Source organism: Anser anser (assembly GCF_964211835.1).
Source record: "Anser anser genome assembly, chromosome: 1".
Classification (NCBI taxonomy): Eukaryota; Metazoa; Chordata; class Aves; order Anseriformes; family Anatidae; genus Anser; species Anser anser.
Window position 1 is genome coordinate 115,637,481 of NC_139720.1, and position 22,363 is coordinate 115,659,843.

The window sequence follows — 22,363 nt, forward strand, 5'->3', positions numbered from 1 at the left end:
AAGAGGAGGTTTTACAGGGAATGCTCTAATTTCACAGCAGATGAAAAAAGCTCGTCTTGCTAATGCTGTTCAACTGTTGGAATGAGTGGCCCAACGTCTTTTGAGAATGATGGCTCCTCAGGCACTGGAACACCGGCCCGAGACAAACCTGAGCAAGGTTCAGTTCCTTGCTCCTGGCCAGCTTACTGTGTTTAGCACTGGCGAGGCATTTGGTCTTTTTATTCCCCAATATATCACTTGTCAAGCTAGGATAGGGCAACATTTTCCCTAAATTCTGTCAAGGATACATGCAATGAAGATGTATTCTAAGAGACTGGGAAATTATTTAAGTTAAAAAAGAAGTAATAGGACAAATCCAATATGTCCAACTTGAATGCCGATATTAAAAATCTGTTCAGATGCCAAACCTGGTCTTTATGTGAAGGTAGATCCTCTTATTTACTGCTCACATACAGTATTCCTCTTTCAGTATTTCCAAAAGTTAATTCATTTACTGCCTGTTTTAATAGCTTCCAGAAATTACACATGGGTGTTACTATTATTTGTACTGTGTGATTTTATGGCCAAAATACAGCACGCTGCTGAATACTGCATAAAAGCTGAATTAATTCACATGAAAGTGAAGAGCTGAAACTTAAATTATACACTGTCTTCCAATACTATCACGTAGACAAATAGCTGCTGCCCATAGCAGTTACTATATGAAGTAAGGCTGAACAGGCAGATGCAAGACATTTAATGTGGTAAGTTATACCTGAAACAGGAAAAGTATTGTAAATACTTGTAACAGTATATCATAACATACTAGTGGCACACACGTTACTGGTTCAAATTGATCATTTTGACCAGTTCTTAAGTGTGGATGAAATTGCGTAACCCAACCTTAGGGTTAAGATCCCCCTATAACTGCTTTGACACACTCCCATTCTAGAAGGGCAATACAGAAAGGTGCAAAGGACAGCATTCAGCATTAAGGTTGAGCAAAACTTAATCCGCTTTGGCCACCTGAAGAAATGACTGTTTAAAAACTTAGATATCATCTGGAAATATCCCAATAGAATCAGCTTTAAAAGAAAAAAACTGCACACAAACATTTTAGCCATTTTTCCACATAGAGAGGTGTTTATAGGTTCATTCTTTTAAAACAAAACAACTTTACCATAACAGATTATGCGTATTTTCAAAGTTTCAGCAGCTCATTCATAAAACCAAATGCAAGACTAAAGGATAGAGCAGCATTGCAATCTACTTGGGAGAGGAGTCCAGCCTTTCTGCAACACACTACAAGAATATTAAACCTATACTTTGTACACAAATTGGCAGTAAAATAGTGGAAAGCTCTTCCCCCTCCCCATTCTTTTTCTTTTAAATTAAAGCTTCTTACTAGAATTAAAATCCGCTCTGGAATAACTTCAGCATCCCCCCACGCCACAGTACTAAAAGAAACAAGCTCGCATCAGCTTTATGAAACTTTAAAACAAATATCCAGAATTAAATGCTGCAAACAGATTGCATGGGCAGGAAGAGGGAGGATCAAATAAAAAACTCCATTTATCACATGAACTGGGAGAGCATTTACAAGAAAGGCACCACGATACGAAGGCCTTGTCCATCAAGTTTACTACTGTGACAAGGAAGGCTGGTGTTCGTGCTACCAGACTCCAAACCTGGTAGTGTGGGCTGCAGCACTGGGCAGAAATATCCAGCCACCCCTTGAGTCATATACAGTCATATATTCAAATAAATGTATTATATACATACGTAAGTATTTAAATAAAAGCATGCATGTACTCCAGCAGCACCTAATGAATAACTTTCACAGGTACAAACAGGTTTAGCTTCTTATTTACAAGCAACTATCAGCCTCTCCAGAGAGAGGAACGCACACACCAGTTTGGCAAACCACAGTAAACTAGGCTGTGCTAGCAGCATGCCTGTTGTACCTGTTATCTGTTAAGGATTAAAATGGGCATCTGCTAATATAAAAATAGTTATTTGACCACCTGTGGTAATATCCCAAAATAAGGATGAGATAAACGGAAATGGAGAATAAATGTGGTTTAGTGTAGATATCCAAGTCTATGTATCAGTTCACACAAAGGACAACAGTTCAACAACACCACGTAGGGAACATCTCCCACAGTAAAGTAAATGCCCAGAAGTTGCTTGTCAGGAACTCTGTACAGACAATGACACATTCCCCTTTCACATGAGAGGTCTTCACTTCAGCCCTTTGTCTTTAACCATCCTGATTCTGCACATATTGGAAACAATGGTGTGGTTTTTTTTTTTTTCCCCCCCTAAGCAAACAGTTCACTGAGCCCTCTTCTCAAATAACCATTCTTACTTAACAGTGAGACCCAAACATTGCAAGTATTCATTACCGTATTTCATCCTTATTTAAAGAACATATTTCATGGCCTCGTAGAAGTTTAATGATACTTGCTCTTGCCCCATATTTATCTTACATATAAGAATTTTCTAACTTTAGATGGGGCCTCTTCATTTAATGTACGAGTTTTAAAAGGGCTTCACCTTAAAAATGTTGTTGAAAATGACAAAAGAATAGTCTACTGCATGTGCACTGCACCATTTGGAAGGTTTGACATGGCAGAGAAGTTAAACATTTCTGTAGAAAATAAGATTGCTCTATAAAAAATGCAAAAATATTAAAGTAAAAAGTATGTCATTTATGCACTAATTCTTATAAAAGCCATTAGTAATTTTATTACGATCATGTAACAGATGCAGCTCATTAACTACTAATACATCCTTGACAGTGGCACCAGTTACAGACTGAAAATAATGCTGAATGTATTTTTATGATTGGTAGTTTTACCTAATAGATGAACATTGACTACTAATGAAGCTAAAGGATAAAGTAGAAAGAAAGCATTCATCATCCAAAGGAACAGGATATTCACTCTAACCTGAAAACTGATCGAAGAGGAAATCATCGAGGAAGTTTAAGAAAAAAATAATGTAAGTAAGAGGAGTTCTGCTCCAAGTTATAGCTAGAAGACAATATAACAACACACCCCCAGCCGTAAATGGTACAATACAAGAGAAGCTACAATTTAACCGGAGTGTTAAAAAGCTGGCAGGAAAAAAAAATAAATCACATTTTCAGCAAGCTTTAACCACTCCAATAAAAACAGTTAAGACACCCATGTTACATTCAAAGGACAACCTAAAGAGACCAAAACCCTGCAGTTCACACACTGGCTACTCAGTGTGGCAGTTTCTACGTATTTCATGGAGAAACGTTTACATTAAAAAAATGTGTAATGAAAGATTTGTAAGTTGACCAGTGCTAATTTCCCCTTAGAAATGCTGTGTTGGACAAATTTGGTACGGAAAATGTTACTGACTACCCACTTTTAAAAAATACAAATCTCCACTACATGAAGTATTTGAACAGAAATACCTTCTCTCTTTGCCATATTAAAAATCTCTTCAACCTCAAAGTAAGGATGCACATTTAAAAAAACTAGTTAGAACAGTGTCGTATGCTTCAGTTAGTCACAACATTGCAAAGACACCTATAAACCCATGAAACTAGAGAAAGCAAGGAACAGAAGAGTCACCCCCGTATTTGGTAACAGAGCCCCATCCACACGCTCTCCAAAAAAACCCACCCAAACCTCAAATACTCCTAATCTTAAATGGGGGAGAAGCCAGACAAGCATCAGAACATTACCATCACAGCATCAAAACATCTCTACCTTGAAAAGGAGACTACGCATCACTGACAATAAATTCCAAAAGGCAAATTAAGTTAGAAATTCCAGTATATGCCATGGAAGTAAAAAAAAATAATAATTAAAACATCTATCAATTTTATTTTGAAAGATTACAAAGGTACTTCAGATGAAAAAAATGTCTGTACATCTGCTTTCACACGGAAGTTTGCCAACAGAAAAGGCAACAATCTAAATAAAGAACTACTATCTTGAGTTTGTGGGTGAAGTAACAGAACTACAACTCAGATTTTCATTACTGAAATTCTCCAAACAAGCAGCAGGCTGATGAAAGAGAGTGAACTTTTCTTTTTGAGATTTTCTGGTGCCTTGACCTACATGCGATAGCAATATTCTGAAGGTTGCTGTGAACGTGACTTTAGTTTTGAGCCAACACCCTGAAAGCCAGTGGTTCTTTATCTGTCAACACACACACAGTAATGCTACTTCAACACAGGAATTTTAGCATCAGTTAATATATACTGCTACATAGGTAAGGAAGTGCAGATTAAATATGAAAACAACAATCATTATTTAATGACAACTTTTTCCACAGAAAAATGTATTCCCTGTATTGCTCGAGAACTGCCAGAACCCCTCATGAATTCTAAATACCAAAAAACTGTCACCACAGAACTGTAATACTTTTCTCTCAGTGCTGTTTGGTAACTCCCCAGTTCTCCTGTCAGGATCACCGTACCTTATAATTCACCCTCCCTGATATCTAGTTCAGATTTTAGAACAGCGAGAAAGACTGTTACACTGTACAGTTCAAATCCCCCCAGTCATTACCCATTTTAATCCGACTTCGTTTCCTCCCAGTCACCATTAGAATCAGACACACTAGCTTTAGTAATTTTACCTTTTCTGAAGATTTTTGTTTTTCCTTTCCTTCTCCTCTTTCTTGTTTTTGTAGAAGTGTCGCAATAATTACTGTTATTGGAATTTGCTTCAGATTCTGTATCAGAAGAGTCATTGTAACTGGTACCAGGTCCAGATTTTGAATTCCCTGCAATTCTAGATGGCACCAAGGTCTCCGAAATATAACTTCTTCCATTCTCTCTGCCTTCCACTTCAGATTCTGCTGTGTCCTCTAAGTCACTCAAGACTTTTGCTTTCTTTAAGGGAGCAACAATATGCAGACTAGTCATTTTTTTGTCATTCCACCTATCTGATTCAGAATCCACTTCATCCTCAGAGTTGCTCACTGCAAGCTTATGTGCAGACGTTGACTCATCAGCTTTTTGACTGCTCCCATCCTCTGAATTATGGCTTTTGGAATCATCTTCTGAAGAGTCTTGCGTGGGACTTCTCACTTTGGGAGACGCAGAATGGAGTGTCCCACGTAACTGTCTGTGGCCATTGCTTTGCCAGGTTTTCTGTTTCACCTGCATGTCTATCTCAGAATCTGAACTTCCATTTTCAGATTCACTAACAAATTTCCTTCGTGGAGCAGATGAACCAGGAAGAGAAAGATTTTTCCTCTTGGTAAGCTGCTCTTCATTTTCTTTTTCACTTTCAGACTTCACACCTACGTCATCCTCAGACCCCTCCAGTAACATTCGCCTGGCTGCAGCTGAGGCATTTCGGTGAGGCAGTTTCCTGTTTTTGCACCCAATACCAATACTTTCTGAGCTTGAAACCTCTTCTTCCACATCACTCATTAGCCTTAACTTATTAGCAGCCACAGTAGCACTTCTGCGTGGAATTTTTCTGTGTCTACCAGTACTATTACTCAGAGGCTCAGATGTCACCACTGAAGTATTTTCAGAATCACTTCCATATAACCTTTTCCTGACAGTTTTTCTTGTATTCCCATTCTCCTGCAGAAGTGTTCCTGTAAAGTAGAGAAGGGATTAAAATCTTAAAAGAGTAGAAGCTTCTTAAGCCTTGTCAAACCTGGAACAGATTCAACCTACAGACATGACAAATGCAATACACCCCTAGTAGTAGTTACATGGTTTTGTTCTCCGGCAAGAAAAAAAATGTCAAATTTTGGATTCATTCTAGCTCTGTGAAAACTAGAACTGCTTTATGAACTACTGCTTTTACTTTAAGATATAAAAAGTTGCAAGACATATCCTCTCAGCAGGCTCTTGGCTTCTGCCCTCCTACCCTAAGTACTGAAAGGGATCCTCTGAAAAGTTCAGAAAGTAGTATTTTGAGAGCAACAGAACTAGTACTAATCAAACAATGCCACATATACAACAATTAAAAAAAATACTGATTACATTTAGTTTTATACATACACACCTGGATTACTGGCCATTCGGAAGAAGACTGCTTGAATCTTACCTGTTTGTTTTCTTTGAGCAGCTCGATTCCTAGTTATTCTACAGTTGATGTTCTTTCTCCTACATACACCATTGTGTAGTGGAGGTGACACAAGAGCAACAGAGCTTTCTTTGCTCTCTTCCGAGCTACTTGTAGAGGATGAAGATGAAGAGGATGTAGATGAAGAAGCTAAAGAACCTTCTATTTCACTTTCTGTTAAAAAAAATAAAAAAATTGTCAATCAGAATTCTAACCATGCAGTTAGCTTGCAGTTAAGGGCTACATTTTGCTCATCCAGGAAATCTTCAAGTTTCCTCACAGTATTATCTTACAGTACACTGGTTATCATGCTGTAATGTCTTGCACATATGAAATTGCTAGTTCTACGAAATATACCACTCCACATTTATGAGATTTCTGGTGATAAGTTTCTTTGAGCTGCATTTAAGTTTCAAGTAAAATAGCAGAGCTGCTCCCAAATAGCAGACTTAAGAGAAGAGCATGTTAAAAAATCCTGAATCATCTGATAAATCCCTTCTTTTGCCAGGACTTGCATCCTTGTTCTTTGAAAGGAGATGAAGTTTTGCCAAGGTAAAGTGTAGGGGGAGAAAAAAAAGAGACAGGAAACATTTTATGACTCCAGAAACTTTTGCCATTTGCTAATTTTGGATTTTAATTTTTGTGTGACATGCATGGGTGTATAACCTGTATTTTAGGTCACATACAACGCATTTTCCTCTCAGATAAGAGGCATCCATTCCCCACAACAATTTTCCTAGAAGATCCACTTGAAGAAATTCTATTACTGTATTTGGTAAGAGTTAAGAACATCAAGTAATCATGCAGTTTGTATGTCAGCTTATGCTTATCATTAGTCTTACTCAATTCAGCTTTTCTGTGAATTCCCACACAAGGCCGTAGAAAAGTACACTTGACTGCAAAATGGATATATAACCAAGACAACCCTGCCTCCATGTAAATTATGCTAGTAATAAATTTCTGCTTAGGAGCAGGATTTATCATTAACAAAATTAAGCTAATTGCATTCTATGTTAAAGAATGTTAAAGCAGAGCATTCTTTAGTACACAGAACTTTTTATAATATCCACAGATATAAACAAGCATTAGTAGATAATTCACAGATAAGACAGATGAAAATCCTCATCTGAAACAGATCTTTCAAACATTTCTTACCTGATGACAATGCAGAACAGTTTGTTAGTGTTGTAGATCTAGCTTTTCCATTCCTTTCAAAAGATGCCAGGCATACAGAATCAGAGGATTCACCAGAGGAACTATGGTTGTAATTGCTAGCATTTGTTTTATGGCTTGCAACACAGGCTGCTCTGCTTGAGGTAGGTTGACTAAAAGCATCTTCCTGCTCAGAATCAATTTTTGCCTGAGACTTTAATGGTTTCTGCTTCACATTTCTGCTGAAAGGGGAAAGAAGTAAAAGCAACATGGGTTGTAAACTATGAAAAAATATCGGCAATTAAGTATTTCAAAAATTATGTTCTCTGAAAGCTTAATTAACCATATACCATATGATTTTACATTTATGGAATGGTAGTTAGGTTTGTGAGCTAACATGGTATGGGACAATTTTGACAAGGATAAGCATTAACTACTTTCATTAAAATAACAGTCTACAGTCCTAGCAAAGTTCCACACGAAGAAACTTTCTATCTCTAATCAAAACCAAAAAAGGTAACACTGAATACCTTTTAGGTCTATGTCCTCTTATTGTTTACCAAGATATTGCAACAACAGCCTCAACTTCTGGTGAATTCAGTCTCTTGTTAATTGCACATAAGCCTCAAAGCACAAATTAACATTATTCCATGATAAACTGAGTTCTAAAGACATGAAGGCAGCACATTTTTCAAAGTCTACAGTCTAAAATAAAATGCACATTTGGAGAGGAACTCACTGATTTGATCCTTTCTTTAAATGCATGCTATATGTAATCCTGACATCATTTTTGACTAAAGTAAAACAATAGTGATCTAGATGGGATTATTCCTATCCCTTCACTATCAGACAAAAAAGCTGGACAGCAGCAGAAAAGTATACGCTCAGTTCCAACAATTTAGCATGTTTAGTTTTTGTATTTTATCTCACTTCACCCCATATACAAATTAACAACAAGAGTTAATCATGTCAACCCACAGTGGTGTCAAGCGTGTGTTTTCCTTCAAAAGAGGAGATGCATACTAAATTAGCAACAGAATGCCACAGTAAGTTAAAATCCACAGGACTACCTTTCTTCTGCTCATAGTAAAATAACTGCAATACATGCAGCAAGTTTTGCTAATTATTACAGTCAGATTAAACACTGATTTTCCTCACTTAAGTATTTAAAACAAAGCAAACAAAACAAAGCCACCCCTATTCTATTTTTCAGTCCTTCCACTGTTCCATGGGCAGTTTACATTACAACAGAACTTTTTAAGCATGCCTGCCCTACTGAAAAAGGATTCTAAAAATTCTCACCAAAATTAGCTAACCACTTAATAAAACAATTGTTCTCTTCTTGTATGTCAGTGAATATGAATATTAGTCAGCTGTGATAAGCCTCCACATCTTCATAATTTTGTTACCTGAGCATTTTGGTAGGTTGCTGCATCGAGCTTTGATTCTGAAGTCTTCTAGTATACCTCTGGTTTCTTCTTAGTTTTTCATTCTGTTTTTGACCGTTTTTGAAATCTGAAACAATTCTTCTTATTTTCTCTTCAAATAATGCTGACAATCTCAAGGTCATACTGTAAATCTAGGCAAGAAAGTGGCTTATATTAACAACCAAAATTTTCATGCAAGACTAGCATTTCTAAAATGTAAAAATGTACAGAAAAAAGATAGAAAAAGTCTGGCACATGATGGACTGTAGCACTAGATAAACAAGACATGCCATGCACAAACTAATGTTTAATATAATTTATTGCACTTCTCACCTATATCTAATCAACCAGAAACTTTATTCAAAATATTGATAAGGAAGCTAATTCCAAAATAATACTTAATTGCATTAAAAAAAAAAATATTAACAGGTACCTTTGACTTTTTGTTTGGAGTATAAGACTTGGCATTACTAAATATTAGTCTTATATCTTTGCACAGTTCCATTGGAGTGTCATAATTTCCAGCTTCCAGAGTTTCTTTCACTGTACCAAAGTCCATTGGAGTGTCTATAATATGTCTGTAATCCTAGATAAAACATGAAAAGAAATAGTTCAAGAAGTTAGAGGAAAAACACTTTTGAATTTTACTCCTAGAATTTAAGAGGAGCTCAGATTATCTTAACCATCAGCGCTCAAGACACAGACACGTACCACAGCAGAGAACTAAGCTGTTGCAGAAACTACTTGACTTAAAGTCTCTATGTTACCCCTATAAAACCTCGCTTATTTTCAGTGTCACCTTCAGAATTTATTAAAGATCACTGTTTAATACAATGCCATGTGCTTGTGCATGCAGCTTTGCTGTTTTGTTTCTCCTGATTTACCTCAGTATCTACCGACTGACAATACCATGCAGGTTGACCTTTTTATCGGTAATCAAAAAGGGAAAGAAGATTCACTGCAGACTTAATTTACTCATTTCATTGATGCATTTTACAATGAGAAACTGATCTGGCTTTAAAAAAATTATAATAATTAAGAAAGCACTATAACACTGTTATGTAACTTCTTCTCCGCTGTAAATGAGTTTTAGAGAACCCCCAACATGTTCTTAAAACCTGACGTGAAACCCAAACTCAAGATGTGAAGCCACAGGAAAACAGCCGCATGCTTATGCTTGTTAAAAAGTTTTTTTTCCCCCCTTAAGTTTCTTTTTCTTTTGGTCTAAATGCCCAATAAAGGGCTTGAAACCACTACTGTAGCAAAGAATAGCAAATTTTACAGAAGAGAGAAATGAAATTCTGATATCAGATAAATTGCTGAAGAAAGTACACCATGAGGCTGCAGAAGGCCTTCAACAACAAAATATTTTATTGATATGGAAGAGGAGCCATTAGAGCACAAAGATGTTCTGAGATGCATTTTAAACAGAATTTAAAAGAATATGCATACCAGATTGGACAGAATCCATACTTCAGAGGTATATATGAACCAATGCCTACATTCTACCTAAATGTGAAGCTTCAAAGTGGGGACAGATTCCTAAAAACATACAGTGAGCTGAAGAGCAGAAAAAATAATAATGGCAGCAGTGAAAACAGGAAAACTAGAAAGTCATGGGACTACAAATAACAAGTTCATGTTTGCAGTCCATTTTTTTGTTTTTAATTTTACCGTCAGAGTTAATAATTAAAGGCAAAACAAAGAACTCATTTAATATATCACGACATTTGTAGACATTATACTGCTGCTCTACAATTGTTTTGTGCTGTCTCAATACTTTGATGGATCTTACCTTGATGCAGTCAAGCATCAATGGTTGGAAACTGAAACCCTAAAGAGAAAAAATAGCTCCAAGAGAAATGTGGAGATCTTATTATGACACCAAATGCTAAAAGAAAGAAACAAATTAACCTTGTAAGATATAAATAATTATAAGAACAACTTACAGGATATTGATCCAAATCAACTGGCTGCCTAAAAGGTTCAGAATCTTCACACTGGAAAATTAAGTTCACGAGTTCCATACACTGCTTTTTCCAACAGTTTTCATCATAGCCGTTTTTAATGCCTTTTCCTTTTTTCCCCCGTCCCTTGAAAAAAAAAGTCAAAAAACATTACTGAAACCCAGCCTGAAAAACTAAACCTAATAGTCTTTCTGGAATTATTTTCGTATTAAGAAATGTGCTTCCAAAAATACTGTTTTGTAACAAAACTTTGCAACTCTACTACTAGAAGATTTTTTTACTGATGTTTATTAATAACACTAACAAATCACACAACTTTTTTGAATTTGTTTTTAAATACTAAATAAAGCACACAAAAAGATACCTCCTGATTTCTTCCAAATTATTCTTAAGAGATCTGAATAATATCTATCGCTCAAAATACTTTTTCCTCACATCTCAGCTGAATAATGCTTTTACTTCAGTAGCATACATATAATTGAAACCTGTTAAACTGAACAGTATTGGTATCAAATTTGTAAGTACAGAAGCATTAAAATAACAATGAACTATTTAGGCAAAGTGTATAATTCCTTTTTATTCCTTTTTATCATCAAAAAAATCTGTTCTATCTATGACTATTAAAAAACAAAACATCACTCCCATAGAATTTCAACAGTCTGCTAACCAATCCCACCAGACCTGAATTGGGTATATATGGTAAAGATTAGCCAACTCACTCTTCTCCTCCTATATGACATTCTCGGACGACATTTTTCATCATCCTGCATAAAATAAAATTAGTTATGAAACAATAGGCAATGTTTGCTCAAAGCAACATTGAATTTTACACCACAGTTAAAACAGACTTTTATTCTAATTTCTCTCAATGAAACAGAACATGAGTGTATCAAAAACTACAGCACAGTGATTGAAAAACTAGGAAAGTAAGATCCTAAAGATGTCCCACCACTGAAGACTCTTCACTCCAACTCTTGACCTTAATACAAAGGAAAAACCACCATAAGAAGTTGCAAGTTCTCTTTTCGATAAGAATTGAGAAGACATCCACTAGCTTTGAATCTCAATGACTAAAGACCATCAGTAATTCAATTAACATATAATAGAAGTCAAAGAACTCTTTGAATTTTGCTTGTCCTGAGTTTAGGATGAAGAAATCTTTGTGATCAATTTACTTCTGATAAAAGAAGAACATTACAATACGAAAGTAATAAGATAATGCTGAAGTAGAGCGACTGCTCAATGTAATTTCTTCCCTAAATATTACCCTGAAAGAGAATGCTGCCACTTTGTGGTTTTCAGAAGTCTAGCTGCTGAATTAGAAACCAAAATGCGTAAAAGACATTCAGATTAGGTAGTTTGGGGTATATTGTTAATAAATGTAAGATATTGTAGACAACATGCACTGTTATGCAGTGAATGCTACCTCTCAGATTTAAGATAAATATACTTCATTATATTCTCAATGAGGCATGCAAAACTGATGCATGATCATAGCTGGGTATACAAAGAAACTGCAGTGTATGTTACTGCAAAGCACCACTGCAGTAGTCATAACTTGCCAACTTTTAGCATTTACCACTGCATGCCAATTTTACCCTTAGCAATAACCAATTATGCGTATAATTAAAAATATAATGAAAGATATACATTCATACACTCCTGAAATATTACATTACTGCATATTAATATGCTTCAGAAATGTATCACTCACAAAACATCGAAGTATTGTTCTATTTGATGGCAAATAGTCACAGTAGAAAATGCATGTTTGTTGTACTTCTGAACAAGTATTGACAACTCAAATGTTTTCATTAAAGCATCTCCCCATATCACTTCTCACATTCCTAGTATATTAAATGTTTGTATTAGCTACATAAGTAGTTAAGTACATGCAAGGATCTTTATTAAAAAAAGGACAATTTTGTGCACTTTAGTACTTTTAGTAATTTTAGTACTACAAATACTTGAAGATGGGCGTTATTTTCTTACCACTGCTAATGCATTATTGCAGTTATTCACAAGAAAAGCTTACCAGATCGTCGTCATCAAGACAATCTTGCTCATCATCTGTTGTGCTACATAGTTCAAAAATGTTTGTACAGTCTTGATCACTGTAATGCAATTAGGTCTGTTACTGGAATAGCAAAAACATACCTATCACTTCCTAGATTAAATCCAGACATGACCAAAAGCTACATATAAACTTAAAGACAGTAACAAAGAATTAACTGAAATATAAACTCACAAGGTGATTATAGTAATCTTTGTACTATAAATACCAGTGAATGCTACTATGAGAAAAAGTCAAAATGTCTCTTTGCGGAACATTTCAGTATTTTCCCCAGTTAAAATAATACTCAAGAAGAATTATACAACTGTCCTGCAGTGCATGGAAGAAGAGTAGGAAATCAAAGGAAGCAGGATTTTCAAAGGGATCTTAGATGTTCATGCTCCCCCACAGTTTAAGATCGCAAACATTCAAGCACTATTTAAATTAAAAAGCCACTCACTTGATAAATTTTAAGAGTTGTGTAGTGATCTTTTTTGCAGCTCTAGCAATAGCACTCCCAGGTTCATTGAAGGTCCTGGCATTGCTTTCAATGTATCTTACTTCCCAAACCAATGCAGAGATTCTCCTTAAAATTAAAAATAAAAATGCACCTTTAAACTAAGCTGAAAAACTGTGAAGTTATTCTCTTAGTAATTATATGTCTGTTTTATATATATATATATATATATATATCCTAGTTCAATGTCCTTTGTTTTAATTGAAGTTTTATTACACTAGACTCAAACTTCTCGTTCACATGGAAAACTGAAGTGTATTCACATATACACAAGCACACACAATTCAAGATAGTGAAATCAACATTGGACACCTTTGTTAACTCATTTTCCAACTAATTACGGATAATTCATCTTCAGAAAGGTTGCAAAATTCTAACAGTCTTCGATTTCATTCCTAAAATTCTGTTAATACAACTAGCCCAGTAAAGCACTGGCTTTTGATACCACTGAATTATGAAATACCACTGAAATAATTTAACTAGTGAGGAATTCCTTGGGTCTTTAAAAATCCATGCATTTTTATAAAGCTTATATTTGACCCTATTCAAAATGGGAAGAAAAACAGAAGTAGTATTTAACCACTACTTTAATTTACAACATTTGTTCTGGAAACATCTAACAGCAGTTGCCTGTGGAACTGTCCTCTCAAATGGAACACAAGTTGTGTAGTACACTAATAATTCTTAAGAACAAATAAACACAAGACACAAGCAATTAAAAAAGCAGTGAGAAAAGGCCTGACCTAAATACATTTTTATATACACCTATTATGATCTTTTCTGTCTCCCCTCAAATACTTTCCTTTGAGACCAACTGATCAGTCATGAAGTAGTTGTCCTCTGTAAGATACACTTGTAGAAACTGCTACAAGCTAACACTATGGAAGTGAGCTAGCACAACTGTATAGCTTTTCTATCATTTCAGTTTCCAATTCCTTGTAATTTTGAAGCCATAATACCCCAGATTTGCAGCTCTTCATCTAAAAAATTTCAAACCATTTCCCAAGTCATTATTTCAGGCTCGCTGAGGAGAAAAACAACCATAAATATCTTTTCATTTTATTTACAGACACTCTGAATGCAAGTCCAGATAAGGAACACCCTTTAATTTCTATTATCAAAATTGATAAGCTGCACATCCAACAAATCAGAACTTTATCAACTCCACACTGAAGCTTCTTCCCCCCTTTCTTTGTGGTGTTTCTATCATTTAAAGTATTGGTGGTAATATTTAACATTTCACCTCTGTGTTTAGACTTGTTTCTGCAAGTACTAAGTGTCTAAGAGCTGAACCCTCTTCAAGTTCAAACTAAGTACAGCACCTCAAAACTTGAATGAAATTGAAAAAAATAAGACAATCATTGAAGTATTTACTCATTTCAAATCGCAAATTTCACAAACAAAATGTCAATGTTCATTGTAACTCTGAAAATAGTATCAATATAGGCTGAAATCAATTTCCTTGAGAAATAAGAAACTTAATAAAATGTACATTAATGTTGCTACAAAGTACTAGTAATGCTGAATTCAGGTACTGGACTGCTGGTTTTCAAAATGTTTATTAAAGGAAAAAGAAAAGTTTAGATCTTCTCACAAGGTACAAACCTAAGACCATATTCCCCCTTGTTTCCGCTGCTAGTACTTACCTGTAAAATCGGTTAGCCAGTCTTGTTCGAATAGTGTTCAGGTCTGTTGGGTAAGCAATCACTGTACAGTACTTGGGATATGTACACAGGTCAACTGGACCAGCAAAAGCTGCTGAAATGTCTGTTAAGAAACAATAAGATTAACTGAACTATTTTGAAGCTTGTATGCATACAAAAATTGAGTCAGACATTCAATTGCTATGCATAATTATCCTTGATAAAACCAATGATGTACAAAAACAAATCTGAGCACAGAGACAGTGAGAGGATTGCACATAGAAGTGTGTAAACATTTACAGTACTTTATTATAGGACATTTTTAAAGGATGCCATGTATATTCTGCAGACCTGTTTATAAATTTAATGCGAGGAGAAAACTCCCTAAAGCTTGGAGGACATGCTTACCGAGAGTCAGAAGCTGATCAATACCACTGATAATCCGTTCACAAGCTTCATCACGAGACCGCATCCCCCACTCCCCTTCTTGGGGTTTGTATAGTAGCTTCTCCATTTCTTCAAAAGTCACGGAAACACTAGCTCCTAATTCTTCAGGCTGGTCAACTGAAGAGTAACAGCAAATAGGAAAAAGTGTGAGCAGGGAGAACATGAAACAAGACAAACTGTTAAATATTCATGATCATATAAGTATTTAACAAGAATAACCAAGAAAAAATATCTTGCCTTAAGTGAAGTTTGACACTAATAGCATGGGGAAAAGGAAATACACAAAGAAAATACAACAACGATATCCCTTATTCTCCTTTTGTGCAGTTCTGAATTTCCTGAAGACTTTTTACTCTCTTGATTTAATTACTAGCCTGAAAAGAAGACTTCAACTCTGAGTTAATCACACACTTTTGTTTTAAAATGCATGCCCCAGACTTCACAGTATCATAACTTAGTTTAATGAGTCCATTTGTGCCCTCAACCATTAAACATGTGCAAGATAGGCAATACACTGTGTGATGTCCTTCCCAGAATTACTGTGACCTTTAGGGCATTTTTAAAAAATGTGTGCTTTGAATATGGCAGATCAATTGAATTTCAAAGCAAAAATTACTAGTATACATGTAAAGCTGTGATGGATGGTTCCACAGAAAGTCACGCTTCCAAAGATTAATGCAACCCAGCTAATGCAGAATGACTGAGTAGATAAGGTTTTACCTCTGGGTATCTTTCCCCTCAATTCCACAGACTGTTTTTAGTACATCTTCAGTCTCAGTTTCTGTACTTTATTTTTGAAAAACCAAGTTCCTCATTTTGTTTAAGCACATAAAAAGGAACAAGATCATGAAGGCTCCTGATCAGACACAGTAAGTCCTTCAGTCCATCTTTGTACTGATTAGGACAACTGGAATAGCAGATTAAATTCAGCAGTCTAAAGCATATAGGCTTACAGCTAGAAACTAACAGTAGGAGCTTCTATTAGCATCTGAGAGTCTGTCCATTAAAATGAAAGCAAGAAAGATGATAGGGTACTTGCTAGCATTATGAAGACTGCAATCCACAAATAGGTTACAAATTCTAAAACATTTCCACTCCAACTGTTGTAGAGACCAAAACAAAACAAAAAGATCTAAACAAGTTTACCGGGGATCTTCTAAATTTATGAAAAGGACTGTTTTTTCCTTTGGCTGAACATGTATTAATAACCCAAAGTCTTTTCTAGTTCTTTGTTCATTACTGCATTGACAGAGCCCTAACAACATTTGTTATCCATTCAATACCAAAGATGAGGCAGGTCTTCAAAAAACAAATGGATAAATAACAAAAAGGCACTAGGAAAAGCTGAAGAGAGGGAGGTGACTCACTTGTATTCCTTCTAACTCATCTTTGAGCTGAAACACTTCTGCAATCAGACTTCCTGAAGACAACACTAATAGAAAGCAGCAAGTAATTCTTCTACGCTTACACTTGTATCAAGAAGAACTCTACATCGTACGTGGTACTCCACTGCATAAGCGCTCAAGAGGGACATTCTCCTGCAGGAGTAACATCTAAAGGAGAATGACAGACTAAAACAAATCTCTGTCCTACTCAAGAAGCATGGGAAGATCACTGCTTTGTGTTTTTTTGCAGCACCCCGGTACATGTGAAAGAAGACTTGTCATAATTTGTAGCACATTATATACATAGGGTGACCATATGGTCCACTCTTCAGGAGTAAATGGGTCATAGACAGCTGAACCCTCCGAAGGAGGGTTACAGTGCTCACTGCACAGATCGGTAGTACAGACTACAGACAGTCCACACCAGTAACAGTTTAGTAAGCAGGCTGCTGAAAACTGAGTTTTCATATGCATATTTATCCTGATCTTGACAATGTTGTGCCTGCCAAGACAAGGGTTGGACATCTCATACTCTATCTCGATAATCATGAGACAGAATTTATGCCTGCAGGTTAAAAAAAGGTAATAAATTAAAGTTGTGACCTGCTAGTCAATCCAACTTCAGTGTTGCTCTTGTCCCACACATTTATCTTAGTAAACTGAATAAAGAAAATTTTGAGAGAAGAGTGGCAAATGTAAGATGCAATTTCAATTCAATTTGTAAGTCATTCAATTGAAGAAGGAACAAAAAGCAAAGGAGAAGGGGTGTAACCTGTTTTATATTATATTACTAATATAATAATGCTTTCTAGGAAAGCATAAAACTTTTCCGTAAGAGCCTTATTTCCCTACTAAATCAAAGAAAGAAGTTGCAATTTGCCTCTGATACAGCCAGTAAATGACAATGTACATACATACTACTACCCAGATCTAGATAAGTGTCTGTAGGATGTCTCTGTCATTACATTGTCACTGTAGCAATTTCAGAAATTCTGGTTCCTTGATATCAAACTTAAGTGGTTAGGAACACTACATTTTATATTTCAAACCACAGAGGGAGAACATCATTAATACTCTCATAAAAAGCAACTTAAACCACTGTATAGAATATTCAGAAGAAATTGATGCTGTTTGTCCTGTTAGCAAAACATAAATATTCTGACCAGTTCGCACGTAAGGCTTGTTATAGAGCTTCTGACAATCATATATGGTAAGCATTAACCAGATCATGATGAATAAGAAGAAAACAGAGCTTTATGTTTGAAGGAGACGGATGTTGGTGATGATAAAATGGAGTGTTTCAATTAAATTTCTGGGGAAAAGAGAACACAATCCTGCTGACTCCTTGTTTTATATAAACTGAAATGTATAAAAATTTTAATTCCATATTTTGAATCCAGACTTGCGGCATTCCTCATCACAAGATGCAACTGAAGCAGCCAGCTCATACTTCAAACATTGGATGGTCAGGTGGCTACTGAGAACATCAAAATGTGTGCAACATAATGGTACTTTATTTATACATGTATATATATATGTATATATAAAAATGTATATATATAAATATCATAAGCCTTAATATAATAATATCATATATAAATAATTATCATAAACCTTTCTGGCATTTGGGAAACAAGCTAACTCCTGGCAAAGGTGATTAGGAAAATGAATAAATATCCTGTTGACAGCTTATTCAATGATTACTCTCTCAGTATTTCACAAACTTTCCTCCCTTCTCCAAGCTCTTATCATTATCAAGAAGCATTGGAAAACTGAATTGAGTAAGATAAACTAGGAATCCAGCAATTTCATTTAGAATTAATTTGGGTTTGACCAGTAAACCTTGCAAACCGCTGTTTTTAAAGTAACAGTTAACATTTGCTGACTGGAAATTATTTCATATATATTCTTTCCTCCTCCTCCCTCCTATACTGTACCATATTATAGCTAACTATTTTTTTGTTACTTGGGACATTTGCAAAACTTGGCTTTTAGAAATATCAGGCTTTATTGTATTTCAACTATTTCCTTCAAAACTACTTAGGAAGATGGAAAGTTTCAGGGGAAAAAAATAGAGATATATTCAAGATATTTCACCAAACCTGAAGTGAGACTATCTTAATGAGCATTCTTGACTAAAGGCACATAAAAAACCTGCTGATGTTCTTGACATTTCAAAGATAACTACTGCAATACCAGTTCCACCTGTTACATAGATATGCAAAATGGATACTGTACTCAGATGATTCAGTGGCAAGAGTTGCAAAAAAGGTAAGAATCATCTAAGGTCCACTACCCGCATATAACGAAGGGTCTGGAAAGAGAGAGAAGCATATAATTAAGTGAATTTCTACCTACCATTCTCAGATATTGGTTCCATGTCCCACGGACTAAGCTTTTCAACTTCACCGTTGTCCCATCTGATTCACCAAGTTAAAAAAAAAAAACAACATACAAGTTAACATTACCTTAAGTTAGAAGTATTTCCTCTGAGCATATTTAATGAAATTCTCCATCACTGCTATTTTTAGGCATTAATAAAAATAAACTGTATGAGTGTATATAAAAAAGCATTAGTTAGTAACCAATTGTGACATAAAAAGGAAAAACTCTTCATAATGAATTTCCAACTAAAATTGTACTCCTGATTTTGGCTTTGCACAACTTATCCAATATAAAAAATCGGTATTACAAATGCTATATCAAGAAGTGTCAGAAAAAATAAGCCATACACTTGGAAAAAAATGAGAACATCAAGCAGAAGACATCAAGAAAACAAAAGGGGAACAGACTTTTTTTCCCAACCACAACAGTAGTTGTGTAAGTCTGTGGAATGTTTCAGAGAAAGGAAGAATAAGAATTGAGGTATCGGGCGTATTAATATTTCATTATCTAAGGCATATCACATTAAGACAAAGAAGAATAAAACGTAGAAACTAAAGTTAAGAAACAGGAAGCAAAAGCAGAGCTAATATTCACAGAGCAACTGCATATTCACTCCGATATTTAACTATTACAGCATTAACATAATAGTAGTCTCCCCAAATCACAGAACATTCAGGCAGATTTTTACATGCTTTTATCAACATCAAAGTTACCAATGAATTTTAGTATTTCAAACATAAGAAATAGAAGAAATGGCCTACTGGATCAGTTCAGTGCCCTGTAGGTCCAGCTACACCAGTAATCTGTCTTCCAAAGTATTAGTCTGAAGCCAGTCTGATCCAGGTACAAGTGCATTCTACTCATACATTCAATATTCACTATCACTGCGTTCCTCTAGGCATGTTATTGAATACATTCCACGTTATTTCCTTTAGTATCTATTTTTTGTCTAATACCTTTACCAGCCTGCTAACACTGCCTGTTTCTGTCAATGAGTACCTCAACACTTCCTTCCTCAGCTGTAGCTACTACAAAGAAAAAAGTCACAAGCATAAACAAGACTACTATTCCCTCAGATGTCCTATCTAACATACCTGCGCTGAAAATTACGTGGAACTTTTTTTAACTAGTCATTCATTTTTATTGGGTCTTTGTTAGTCATTTCGTATAGCATTTTGTTTGTCTTCCTTGAAATGACTTGCATCTTCTAGAGACTTGGGTAGTTCACTACTCACGCCCTACAACATGCTTACGAGGACTCTGGGTAAAGCTGGTCCCAGCTCTGATTTGTGCAGGAGCCCATTACCATTGCTCTAGCCTTAAACATGATTGTTAAGAACCGTTCTTTTGCTCCCTATCATTTAACCAGTTTTCAACACACAAAAACATTTGCTCCAATGCCATATCATCTTAGTTTCTTTAACATCTCTTGGAGAGAAATCCTGCCAAAGGCTTCTCTTAAAACAAACAGAAACCAACAAAAAAATGAACACACAAATACTATGCAATAAAGTTGATAAAGTAAGTATATGCTTACTAAAAAGTCACAGAGTTGCAAAAGGGCCAGAGGCAGAACCTCCCTATAGAGATGCAATGCTAACTCTCTCCTACATCTGGGTTTAACCATACGCTCAATGGTATTATTATCATACATATTATGTATATTATATGCATATACCAGAAACTGCAGTCAAATACATCAGTCTACAGTTCACTGATTTCCCACCAGACCCTTTTCTGCTGGCAGGAGCTACAATCTGCTTGCATACCAGTGCATGATCCAACGGTAGCATAGGTTGCAACTTTGCCAGGAGTTTCAAATTAGAGTTCTTCACATGCCTGATTACATGCCACCTACTTTTGATGACTTAATACATCTAATTTAGTATTGGTCTAATACTTCTTGCATATTTATTTCAAACACAAACTGAAAATTTAGATGATAATCTTCATAATATTTATTAACTAAAAACTCTGCTCATGCAAGAAAACCTCTCTACTATTTTGGACAGTCCATTGATTCAGGAAAACTTTGCTGCATCTACATTCAGCCTGTTTGATTATTTATGAATTAAGAGACTTCTGAAAGCTTGTCTACTGAGTTCTAATCTCAATTAATTCACAATACCTCAAAAGTTATTGTCATAAATAAATTTATACACTACTTCATAATATTTTATGAAAGACCCATTCAGTTCCGCTTAAGCACCATTCATCCAGACAACACAACTTACATAATACCCAGAGCTACTTCTATATAAATACCTATTTTTATGGGGCAAATAAAACAAAACGTTCAATTTATACAACTTCTGTCTATTTATTAACTATTCTACAGTGGTGATGATAATTTGAGATGATGCCTATGTGTGATGACCTGGTTACTGAGAAGACTGACTTTAATCTATTCAGAAGAATAAATCAGGAGTAAGCAATTTGAAGGTATGTGTCAAGTACTCCCTTTCATCTCATTCAAATGAGGTTTCCAACATTCCTTGTCATTGACTGTTCTGAAACCATCTTTTGAAGGTTGTTTTTGGTATGAAATAAAAAGCACTTCTATTGTAATAAAGCTCTGACTCAGAAGCAGTGAACAACTGCAGATGCCCAAAATCTGCTGGATTATCAAAATTACGCCAGTTTAGGAAGCACCTTAACCCAAATCCTGCATGACAAAGACAGACAACTGATTGCAGTTTTTCCAAGACAGAGTTGCCTCCCCCCCACACACACTTTAAATAGATGTAAAATGAAGTGAATTAAAAAATTTCTTTGCATCCAATTTTAAAAGCCTGTGAATGCAAATTAGGAAGCCACTGTTACTGAACCAGATGCAGATACTTTGACAAACAAGACATGAGGTTCTCTAATAAAGGATCATGTTTACAAAAAGAGCCAAGAATCCAGCCAAGTTACTAAATCTATCTACACCTGCAAAACACTCCAGACATTTTCATACAGTGTTTACCTATACAAATGTTAGAAATCTTTTCTAGACAAGTTGTTTGAGAGTCACATTCTTGACAGAAGTACCACAAATTTTGGAAGAGCTCTCTTTTGAGAATGATCTTTAAACACCACCGAATTCCTTAACTATTAAATTTTTAAGCCAACTTCAAAGCAGCTCTGGACTGTGCTCTGTTAAAAGCTAGTGCATTGAAAATACTGAAATATCCTTCAGCACTCAAAGAAGAAAGGAGTCTAGGAAGTTGGCTATAGGCTCTTTTTCATAACTAAAAATGTTATTTTGAACTGGCCAAAAAAGAAACCAAAAACTCATCTGAACTTACTTATAAGGAACAACTGTAATAATATAACAAAACACGTGAAAGGT

The 22,363-nt window shown here is 35.4% G+C and overlaps 1 protein-coding gene across 4 annotated transcripts in view; it reads right to left on the minus strand.

Annotated features, from left to right (window-relative positions):
- The window catches only part of BRWD1 (bromodomain and WD repeat domain containing 1), a 59,421-nt gene that overhangs the window by 4,994 nt on the left and 32,064 nt on the right, over window positions 1-22,363 (minus strand). The window contains exons 29-40 of one of the 4 annotated variants that reach the window (XR_014580955.1): window positions 19,003-19,064; window positions 15,221-15,376; window positions 14,816-14,936; window positions 13,113-13,238; window positions 12,635-12,736; window positions 11,319-11,363; window positions 10,582-10,725; window positions 9,066-9,218; window positions 8,615-8,784; window positions 7,209-7,444; window positions 6,036-6,227; window positions 4,603-5,577 (exon numbers count right to left, since the gene is read on the minus strand). Coding sequence is in view for 2 of the 4 variants with exons in the window: in XM_083827448.1 (XP_083683574.1) it covers window positions 4,603-5,577; window positions 6,036-6,227; window positions 7,209-7,447; window positions 8,615-8,784; window positions 9,066-9,218; window positions 10,582-10,725; window positions 11,319-11,363; window positions 12,635-12,713; window positions 13,113-13,238; window positions 14,816-14,936; window positions 15,221-15,376; window positions 19,003-19,064 (2,462 nt within the window). In the remaining 2 variants the exon portion in view is untranslated. Of the gene's footprint in view, window positions 1-4,602; window positions 5,578-6,035; window positions 6,228-7,208; window positions 7,448-8,614; window positions 8,785-9,065; window positions 9,219-10,581; window positions 10,726-11,318; window positions 11,364-12,634; window positions 12,737-13,112; window positions 13,239-14,815; window positions 14,937-15,220; window positions 15,377-19,002; window positions 19,065-22,363 lie in introns of all 4 variants that reach the window. The other 3 variants (XR_014580956.1, XM_083827449.1, XM_083827448.1) reach the window with 3 other exon arrangements.